Source organism: Onthophagus taurus, chromosome 11 (assembly GCF_036711975.1).
Source record: "Onthophagus taurus isolate NC chromosome 11, IU_Otau_3.0, whole genome shotgun sequence".
Taxonomy (NCBI): domain Eukaryota; kingdom Metazoa; phylum Arthropoda; class Insecta; order Coleoptera; family Scarabaeidae; genus Onthophagus; species Onthophagus taurus.
Window position 1 is genome coordinate 27,463 of NC_091976.1, and position 11,763 is coordinate 39,225.

The 11,763-nt window shown below is 34.2% G+C and overlaps 2 protein-coding genes across 2 annotated transcripts; one reads left to right on the forward strand and one right to left on the reverse strand.

Moving 5' to 3' along the window:
• Positions 1-960: 960 nt before the first annotated feature.
• Positions 961-6,033, reverse strand: LOC139431771 (uncharacterized). Its single transcript, XM_071199931.1, has one exon. The coding sequence runs from the start codon at positions 6,031-6,033 to the stop codon at positions 961-963; it is 5,073 nt and encodes a 1,690-aa protein (XP_071056032.1).
• A 458-nt stretch (positions 6,034-6,491) lies between these two features.
• LOC111429361 (putative inorganic phosphate cotransporter) lies at positions 6,492-8,547 on the forward strand. The gene is made up of 3 exons (XM_023065252.2): positions 6,492-6,929; positions 6,981-7,296; positions 7,363-8,547. Exons 1-3 carry the CDS (start codon positions 6,726-6,728, stop codon positions 8,232-8,234), a joined length of 1,392 nt encoding a protein of 463 aa, XP_022921020.2. The 5' UTR covers positions 6,492-6,725; the 3' UTR covers positions 8,235-8,547.
• The last annotated feature ends 3,216 nt before the right edge of the window (positions 8,548-11,763 follow it).

The window sequence follows — 11,763 nt, forward strand, 5'->3', positions numbered from 1 at the left end:
TAATAGAATAACAAAATTTTAAAGAATCTAATTATTCTCCGCCCTCTTTTGTAAGTAGACAATGCATGCCTCCTCAAAACATTTAGAAAAAATATGTACTTAATATTAGAAACACAACAAATAAGAGAATAATGAGTATTTATATATGACCCTATTATTTTTCTTGCCTTAATGCCGCCCTGAGTGAGGAATCCCAGCATTTTACAACGGGGAATTATCTGTTACAACCCCGTCTTTGTTAGTTTTACAACTACAGTAGGAAAGTAACAGAGTCATAAAAACCGAGCGCCGTGTGGAAGACTATACTAAGAAATGCGCCACAACTAATAAAGAATTTTTTATTTGAAACATTTTTCTTTAAAACCACAAATGGCGAAGTTATTGGCTATATTCCAGACATTTGACACACCCTGTATAATAAAAGAAAAAGAACATTCTCTATAAATAAACAAAATCATTTTGCATCTCTAAAATAAAATAAATTAAAAAAAGATGGAAGGGATAAGAAAAAAGAAAAAAAAGGACACTCTAATCTAACGTCAGCACTTCAGGTTCGAAATTTATTTATTCACAAGATATTTATTTAGAAATATCTAATATTAAATTGTTAACTGTTCGCGCGACAAATGTCGGGAATAATTGTAGGTGTTGGTTCGAAGAAAAATTGGAAATTTCTTACTTGAATTGGGGTTCTATCTTCCGAGGATCGAATAAAAGGCGTCGTTTTAATAACGAATACAATAATGGCTGCTTGTTTTATTTGTAACATTTGAAAATCGACAAAATTGTCATGGTTACATAAAATTTGGTTCGTTATTTGGGTTGCCTAAACATTCCACCCACCAAAAAATATTATTTTTTAACAATTAATATTTGAATAATAATAACAATACAAAATACAATGATGAATTAAAAAAGAAAACAAATAAATAAATAGCGAAAAGAAATAAAATACAAAATTCAATTGACGGGTAATACAGATAACTTTGCGACGGGGCGCATTAATCTTCCGTTAGCGGTCTTCACAACCACTACCCGTACAACGCCATCTTGCGCTGGATGTATTTCCACTACGCGTCCGATCGTCCATTGCAATGGGGGACGCTGTTCATCCTTAATGACCACCATGTCTCCCATTTTAATCATAGGAGTGATTTTGTTCCATTTCATACGTTGCTGCAAGGTATGTAGATATTCAGTCCGCCAACGGCCCCAAAAATCTTGTACCATACGCTGCAGCAAATTCCAACGGTCGAGACGGTTTATTGGACTCTTGGTAAAGTCTGGACTAGGTAATTCCACATTTAACGGTTCCAAACATAAAAAATGTGATGGTGTCAAGGGCAGCAAGTCGTTGGGATCGCTTGACAAAGGGCATAACGGTCTTGAGTTTAACACTGCTTCGATTTGAGTTATCACTGTGTACACTTCTTCGAAGGTAAGTATTTGTTCTCCAATTACTCTTAATAAATGACTCTTCACAGATTTGACCCCAGCTTCAACCAATCCGTTAAAGTGAGGTGCTCCTGGAGGGTGGAAATGCCACTGAATGCCGAAAGTCGAACCAGTAGCTTCGGCAATCTCTTTTAACTTGTTGTTCGCTCCAATAAAATTAGTTCCTTGGTCACTATACAAATTGATGCAATTCCCTCTTCTAGAGAGGAATCTTCGGAGAGCCGCGATGAAAGCATCAGTCGTAAGATCTGTAACCAACTCCAGATGAACAGCTTTAGTAGACATACAAAGAAAAATACACAGATACGATTTTACAGAACGAGATCCCCGTGATCGGTTCATGGTAGTGCGTATGGGACCTGCAAAATCGACTCCTGCTGCTGAGAATGCCTTCACTTCTGATATTCTGTACTTTGGTAGGTCGGCCATCAATGGAACTTGTGGCCGTGGATTCATCCGGAAACATCTGATGCATTTAAATAACACGCGATGGATTGCTCTTCGCGGAGACAGGATCCAATACCGTTGAGCCAATAATCCATGAAGGGTGCGTTGACCAGGATGTAAATATTCACGATGAATTGTTTCGATTATTAATTCACTTAGTCTTGAATCACACGGCAGTAATAAAGGATGTTTATGTTCGTATGGTATATCCGAATGTCTTAATCGTCCACCCACCCTGAGCAACCCGTCACGATCGATGAAGGGTGTGAGTTTACGAAAGGGTTTTGTTACCAACTGGTTTTTGATAAGAGCATTGAAGACACACGAAAAATGTTGATTTTGAACATGTTTTATGAGAACATGAAGTGAATCTTGCAGTTCAAATTGTGAAAATGATGAGAATAAATTAACGTTGCGGTTTTTCTTAGAAAGTAGAATAAACCGTCTTATGTACGAAATAATTCTTTGGATTTTTGATAAGGAAGAAAATTTAGTAAGTAAGTGATCCAGAAAATGTGTTTGATTTTCCCCACAATTTACTAAAATAGGTTTGCTCTCTTTAGCAATTGCTTCATTATTTTCATATTTGAAAATGGGGTTAACTGGCCACTGATCGGAATCTTCTTTCAACCATGATGGACCATTCCACCAAAGATTAAAAGATGACAATTGACTTGGACATAAACCACGGGAACCACAATCGGCTGGATTATCATGAGAAGGCACATAACGCCACGATGAGGGAGGTAATGCGTTTTGTATATGAGAGACTCTGTTGGCTACGAAGATTTTCCATCTACACGGAGCTGAATGAAGCCAGTGAAGTACCACTTGTGAATCGGTCCACGCAACGACTAAATCGACAGGTAAATTCGACAGTGTGTTGGTGATTGATGAAAATAAATCGGCTAACAAGGTGGCTCCACAAAGTTCCAGTCGAGGGACTGAAATCGTCTTTAAAGGGGCCACACGTGATTTGGCGCAAACGAACGAAGTCGTTATGAGATTGGATGTGGAACATCTAAGGTATGCGACAGCGCAGTAACCCGTTTGCGATGCATCACAGAAAAGGTGAAGTTGGATGTGTTCGGGTTGATCAGGAATGATCAAACGAGGTAAATGAATATCGGATAATAAACTAAGATTATGTTTAAAGGTTTTCCATTCGGAATGGATGCTTGACGGGGGCGATTCATCCCAATCGAGATGAAGGGACCATAATTGTTGAATGAAATGCTTGGCTTTAAATGTGCATGGTGTTAGAAATCCGAGCGGATCAAAAATCCTAGCAATGTCTGATAAGATGGTTCTCTTATTGCAAGGTGATTCATGGGATGTATATGAAAAGGAAAACTGATCGGAGCAAGGATCCCACTGAAGACCGAGGACCTTAACGGAACATGTTTCATCATAGTCCATGGAGATGGGTCGTTGTAAATCGGATTCGGAAACCGCAGTTAGAACATCAAGGTTATTACTGGCCCATTTTCTTAATTTAAACCCGCCTTTGTTGAGAAGGTTTATTAATTCTTGTTGTAGCGTAAGTGTCTCATTAATAGTGGAAGCTCCAGTGACAATGTCATCAACGTAAACGTTGTGTTTCAGTACATGGGAAGCTTTAGGATAGTCATTTGAGTACACATTAGCCAATTCAAGAATTGTTCTGAGAGCTAAGAACGGTGCTGAAGAAACGCCATAAGTAACCGTGTTTAATTGATATGACTGTACCGGTTCTTCAGGGGAAAAACGCCATAAAATGTTTTGAAATGTTCGATCTGAAGGGGAGATTAAAATCTGCCGGTACATCTGCTGAATATCACAAGTGAATGCGTATTTAAAAAATCGGAAATTGATTAAAATATTAACGATACTCTGTTGCAATTTTGGACCAATCAACAGAACATCATTTAACGATTTGCCATTAGATGATAACGCAGAGGCATCAAAGACTACTCTAAATTTTGACAATTGATTATCATCACGAATTATGCAATGATGAGGAATATAATATTTAATAGACGTAATATCTGGAGAAGGAATGAGGGACATATGATTAGTCTCAAGATAATCTCTCATGAAATCAACGTATTTTTTATGTAACGACACATTTTTCAGTAGGCGATTTTCCAATAAAGTAAATCTTTTTAAGGCGATGTTGTATGAATTTCCCAGAACAGATTCATCCTTCTTGAAGGGTAAAGATACGATGAATCTTCCGGATACGTCTCGTCGATAAGTATTCTTGTAGTGATCTTCACATTGTTCTTCTTCTAAAGACATTGTTTTATTTTCAGAAATTGATTCCAATTCCCAAAAACGTTGAATTACTGAATCAATAGAATCATCAGTCGTAGAAACGCAAGTTGATAATGAAGTCGATGTCGATAATTGAGATTTTCCCATTAATATCCATCCAAAGACGGAATGTAAAGCAATAGGATCGTTCTGACCACCGCAGACACGACCACCAGTAAAAATTTGAGGAACTAATTCTGCTCCCAATAGTAGATCAACATCTTTGACTGAGGTATTATGTTCAGGATGAAAATCCAAACATTTAAGATGATCGTAAGAATTAATGATACGTGATAATGAAGGTTGAGCAGAACAAATAGACGGAGTAACAATGGCTTTCAGATCACAAGAGAAATTTTGGGATTGACAAGATTGAATCTTGCAATTAACGATGCCCTTATTACAAATTGATGTCATAGAGTTCAATCCATGAATCTCCAATGAATGACTTTTACGTGGCAACCGAAGTCTTTGCGATAGTTTGGTGGTAATAAAATTAGACATGCTCCCAGAGTCTAATAAAGCTCTTGCCAAATGAAGTCGACCAAAATGATCACGAATCTGTACGAACGCGATAGGTAAAATGACCTGATGATTAGCGCCTTCTATGGATACGTTGCCATTATTACATGCAGTCGTCCCTACATGCATAGTTGGTTGCTTCTTAGTTTCAAAATGTAGCAATGTGTGATGACGTTGATCGCAGGAATGACAGCGATAATTGGATGTACAAGAACTTGTATTGTGATTTTTGTTTAAGCAGTTGCGACAGAGATTGTGATCTCTTGCTATGGATAATCTTTCTGAAGCTGATTTTGCAAGAAACTTAGAACAACGATATATTGAATGTGATTCTGGGCATAATATGCATTTAAAAGATAGTTTTACATCTTCAGTTTTGAGGTTAACCGATGTTTTGCCACGATAATTTTGAAAAGGTTTGTTTTTGTTCATGGAAAGTTTATCAGATGTGAGTAACACTGAATTGAAAGCCTTTGCTTGGTTTTCTAGGAAATTAATTAATTGAAGGTATGTTGGAATTTCAAAGGTGGTATGTTCGGATTCAAACTTGGTTTTTGTAGAAATGTTTAACTTCTGAAGAAGAATATTAAACAAAAGAAAGTCCCATTGATCAACGGGAAAATTAAGCATCCGAAAACCGTCTATATTTTCTTTGAAGGTATCTATTAAAAACCTAAAAGATTTCGATGACTCTTCTTGTATTGGTTTCAGAGCAACGATCTCGTTAAAATATAAAGTAGCAAGATGACGTTTATTCTGGTACCTCCCCTTTAACGAGTTATAGGCAATTATATAGTTGTCATTGGTCACAGGAAGACCTTTTATTAAATTTAACGCTTCTCCGGACAGTGAAGTGAGAAGATATTGATATTTGGCTACGGCTGATAATGAATCATTGTCATTAATCATTGTATTAAATAAATCGAAAAAGGTCGGCCAATTTTTGTAATTGCCGTCAAAAACAGGAATTATGATTTTGTTTAGTTTTGGACATGATTGCGGAATAGGAATAGGTGCAGGTGACGATTTATTTTTTATAAGGATCGATTTGATGGTAAAATAAGCTTTATCAACTTCTTTCCTTACCTCATCATGTTGTGGGAAGTCACCATCTGAGATAAAACCCATGATCTGGTTGTGAATGTCTTGAAATTGATCATAAACAGTATCAACGCGGTCTGCCCGTGCAGAAAAGATACATTTATCTTCTTCCGAGATCAAGTTTTGGCCGTAGGTAAGAGTTTCATTTAATCTATTAAGCAAACTAGTCCTTTTTAAAACGGCCTTTTGTAATTTATCAGTTGTCGTTGTCATGGTGAATAAATAAATTCAAAATAAACGAAATTAAATATAAATTAAGGGAAAAGGAATCTCGGAAACAGCGTCGTGCGTCCGGATCACCCCAAGGTACCGGGAATTAAAGCGCGGCAACGAAGGGCCCAACAACGCACGCTGGCGAAGATGTTTCCGATAACCGGGGAAAAGAGAAAATACCGACAATCCGGTAATACCGACAATCCGGTAATACCGACAATCCGGCTCGAAGGACCAAATGTTCGCGCGACAAATGTCGGGAATAATTGTAGGTGTTGGTTCGAAGAAAAATTGGAAATTTCTTACTTGAATTGGGGTTCTATCTTCCGAGGATCGAATAAAAGGCGTCGTTTTAATAACGAATACAATAATGGCTGCTTGTTTTATTTGTAACATTTGAAAATCGACAAAATTGTCATGGTTACATAAAATTTGGTTCGTTATTTGGGTTGCCTAAACATTAACTAAATTAACTAAGTACTACGGAAATAGGAAATACGGTTTATTAGTTTTCAACAAAGTCCATTTTGCGTAAATATAAACATTTTCAAGTTCTTATCGTAACAAAGTAATGTAAAATATGTTAAGTGAAACTAGAAAACCAACCGTTCAGTACGTAAAATCTGAATGTTCCATCACTACACGTTATTTTCCTTCTACTTTAACGGATAGTTTTAATAATTATCACCGAGATGATTTTGAATCCAAAAAAAGGTGAAAACGGTCAAGAAATTAATTTAAACGGGAAAAATGTCGCGCTCAAAGAATGCCTGGGTATTCGTCACGTACAAATTTTAATGGTATTCCTGCTAACTTTTATATCGTTCGGTATGAAAGTAAATCTTTCGATTGGGATCGTTGCAATAACGGATGACAAAGTGAATCCGGGAATTCCGGTAAGTATAAGTTAAAACTTTAAAGTTTAAAATTTAAAATCAGTTTTTTAGACGTTCCACTGGAATACAGAAGAGAAAGGTTTATTACTATCAGCGATTTTCGTAGGCTATGTTCTGCCACAAATTTTCGCAGGGATTTTAGCAAAAAGATACGGTTCCAAGTGGATACTTACATTTTCGATGGGATTCTGTGCTTTATTTACTTGCGCTATCCCGAAATCTGCTGAATTTGGTGTTTGGGCGTGCATTTTGTGTCGATTTCTACAAGGTTTATGTCAAGGATTCTTTTTTCCTTGTGTGCATAATTTGATAAGTTTATGGATACCTTGCAATGAACGATCTACAATGGGGTCTTTTATTTATTCCGGTAAAAAAGTTTAATATTATTATTTAATAGGCAACTTAAATAACGTTATAAATTATATTTTTTTAGGTTGTACCCTTGGAATTGTAATTGGCATGTTATTAACAGGCGAATTATCTGCGTCTATTTACGGTTGGCCAAGCGCATTTTACATTTACGCATTATTTGGATTTATCTGGATGTTTGTTTGGGCGTTTATCGGCGAGAGTTCACCTAAAAACCATAAGAATATATCCATCGAAGAAAAACTGTACATCATAAACAGTTACGGCTATTCTTGTACCGATAAATCAAAGAAAATCTTAACGCCTTGGAAGGAAATTTTTATTTCGCGTCCTTTTTGGGGCCTTTTAATTGTTCATTGCGGACAAATGTGGAGTTATTTTACATTAATGAACGAACTTCCAACGTATATGAATACAATTTTGAAATTTGATATTAAAGAAAACGGGGTTGTTATAGCTTTAGCTTATTTTGTTGCTTGGATAGCTTCTTTTCCGTTTGCTATCGGTACGGATTTTATTATAAATAGGAAAATGTTGAGTATTGGAAATGCAAGAAAAATTGCGACATCGATTGGTTTATTCGGGCCAGCTATAATTTTTTTAATCATATCTGGAGTTGATGACTTAACTACTATAAAGGTTGTTGTTTTAATAATGACCGGTTTAAGCATGAATTCAGCTACACTTTCGGGGTTTCAATTAAACCATATCGATATATCTCAAAATCACGCTGGCACTTTAATGGGAATCACAAATAGTTGCGCTAATTTATGTGGAATTATCACGCCGATAATTGTTGATATAATCGTAGTTGATGAGTACGATCCGACTCAGTGGGATGAAATTTTTTTACTCTCAGCTGGAATTTATTTAATATCTGGCATGTTTTACATAGCTTTTGGATCTGGAGAAATTCAAGAATGGGATAAAATCTAGTGATATAAGGAAATGTTATACAAGTTATTTTCGTTATAAGTCCGGTAGGTGACTTGTAACAGTACGAGTTATTATTTGAGTATACATACTATTTAACGGGTACTATTACAAGACCTAGCGGACATGTATCGTATAACATTTTATTTTATACTGTCGAGTCCGGTTAAACAGCAATTACGATTATATAACATTTACTTATTTCAAAATTTAAAAATGACATTATAGTTTGACACTTACCGGACTTTGATGATGTAAACATCAATATACAAGAAACTGTCATTTTTAATTTTTATTATAAAATATAATAAAATAATAGTAGTCGTTTCGTTTTAACATCATAAAAAAGTACTTACAAATATAATACCTACTTAGACGAATATGATGAAAATGGTCACCGGAACACCTTGAAACACCTGTCTATTTGAAGCAATTTATTACAATATCACCTAATGGCTATTATTTAGTACCAATTCGGATTGCAAACTCGGGGAGAGGACAGTACGTTGCCTGTCTGGAACGCAGCATCTTTTTCGATTGGACGGAACCTCCCTCACCCCGCATAGCTTATTTCTGTTTCTTTTTATAAATTAAAATTCGCTTCACTAACATTCACTAAGCTTCGGTGAACGGAGTCGATGTCAGCGTCGCTTAGTAGGCAGGAGGAATATTACTTTAAAAAATCGTATCTCACGATCGAAATGAGATATCAGGATGAATAGGAACCAAATTAAAAACCATTTAATTGACGATAAATGAGTTGAAAATTAATTTCGTGTTTCTGCAAATTTAGGGCATATGTATACCAAGATTAGGAGTCTGTCTTAAAAATCGATGATTTTTTTTAATCGATAGGAAATGAGTCAAAAGAGGCGTTAATGATAAAAAAAAGTGCGGAAAAGTGTAGTACTTACCGAAAAATCACTTTAAAGTTGCGATTTGACGTTTCGTTTTGGAAGTTAAAAGCAATGTTAAATATGCATTTTCGTACTAAATCCTAACCTGAAATTGTTTAAGTTATTTATAAACTTATTGAGATTACAACATATTTTCGGATGAAAACCTTATTTCTTAGGCTATCAATGCATAACGACAATTACCTGTCGTTAGAATTGTTTCTACCAAATGTGTGTTAATAGCAGGGACTAAGAACGGAACGAAAACGAGAACGAAAGAACGAAATGAACCGAATAATTTATAAGAACGAAAACGGAAACAAAAACGAAATTTTTATTTTTCGTTCATGATTGAAAACGAAATAAATAATTTCGGTTACCGGTTTTAACCGGTTTAATGACACAATATTTTTGTAACCTACTCCTACATATCGGTGATGCAAGTTTAAGAAAATTTATTGGAAGATGTCTTGCTTCTTAGATTAAATAGTTACAATTAATTTTTATATAAATATATTCATATATACTAAAATTAATAATTATCCTGTGATTTACTTTAGAATATATCTTTAATTTAATTAACTAAAATTTTTATTTATTTTGGAATGCTGAATTATTTATATACAGGTGATTCACATAAAAACCGACATAGAACAGAGACATGTAGAGGATAATAAATTAAGACGATTTAACTCAACTTATCTCTATACTAAATTGAACTCCTGAGGAGTTATAGGTCTTCAAAGTTGGGTCTTAAATTTTTAAAACATTGAATATCTTCGTAATACATTAAGTTAGAAAAACCAAATTTGGTATACGTTATGAGTGTACCGAGGGTATTAATTGGTAGCAAGTTTAGACCAATTGAGGCATTTGAAAGGGTTGATTACGGGTGATGGTCCCCTAAATTTTGACAGATTTTTTTAACCTTTTGGTGGATTTAACACATTATTACCTGATTTCATGTGGAATTTAATTCAAAAACTTTTTTTACTCTTATTATTTTTTAAAAACATTGTCGTTTTCATAGAAAACTTAAATAATTAAACCCACGTATTTCGTAATGTTGCTTAAAATAAGCGAAAATTCACTAGTCGGCTATGAAATGTATTACAAAGATATTGAACTTTTTAAAAATTTAAGAGCCAACTTTGAAGACCTATAACTCCTCAGGGGTACAACTTAGTATAGAGGTAAGTTACGTTAAATCATCTTAATTTATTGTCCTCTACATGTCCCTGCTCTGTGTCGGTTCTTATGTGAATCACCCTGTATATTTTTACTATAAAATAAATATGTTAAAAATTTTTTTCTCTTATTTTTAATAATAATAATAACTTTATTTACAAATAACCAAAAATTAACCATAACACAAAATTTTTAAATAAGTAAAAGTTAATTGAAATAAAGCAAGATCAGAGAGAAAAGAAACAAATATTATTATTTAAAATATGAAGCAAAAAAAATCTGTCACTGGCATACCACTAAACTGCATAGCAGTTTGTGCGTGGTTTTCAAGTAACTAAATTTAATGGGAATAAATGAAAGAAACTAAAACAGATTCGTGCCTCTCCAATACAGACACGGTCCCAAACAATTCATTCTAAATTTTATTTTTAATATTTATAAAAAGCAAATATGCCATCATCACTTAAAATGCAGTTGATTGAAATTTTTAACATTTAAGTTTTTAAAAGCATAAATTTTATGTTAGTAATTTTTGCCAGCTATGATTAAAATTATGACAAGTGACTTATTTGTCAAATATAAAAAAAAATTAAAAAAAGCATGTTGGCATACTTTTATTAGAAAAATAGTAAAAAACCGGTTTTAACCGTTATTTCATTTCGGTTCACGAAAATGAAAACGATATTTTTTGGGTGTGAACGAAAAGAACGAAAACGAAATTTTTCGTTTTCGTTCTGATCGGAAACGAACAAAATACTTTTCGTTTTTAGTCCCTGGTTAATAGACTTTGTGTTAATAGATTGTGTATCAATTGATCTGTCAAACGACTGAAATATCTTTATATTGTAAATATAAATGATAAATAAGTATAATAGCTTATTTAATAGTATCTTACTTAAGTTAAAATAGTGAATTATTAATTAAAATATATTAAAAAAGACGTGTACGTGGTTACAAAATAACAATAAAAAAATAACCCGTGTGACGATGGCAACAAACTGTGTGTTTAACCAAATGACAATTACAACTGACAACACAAACAATGTTAACCGTGTATTTTCACACAATGTTAACAATGTTTTCTTTAAGTGGTGATAACTCGTAAACGATGTACCCGATGATCAAGATTTATACGTCACTCGATTCGTCATAGTGTCTTCTATCGAAATCACAAAATGCCCAATTTCAATTCTCTACCGTTAACTTTATACAGCCCTCGGAATGACACCGTACCGGCTGTTGTTTATGCACGTGTGAACGCTCGAAAGTCTAGCCCACAATATAAAAAAATTAATTTAAATTAAATCGACTATAATTAGAGAACAGTTTGACGGATATTAATGTTTTATATCTCAATCGAAAGTTTGTGTTTGGCTGAATGCTGTTATCGAAATGCCCGATTCGAAATATTTAAGGATTTTGATTAAAATACAACAAACGAATTAATT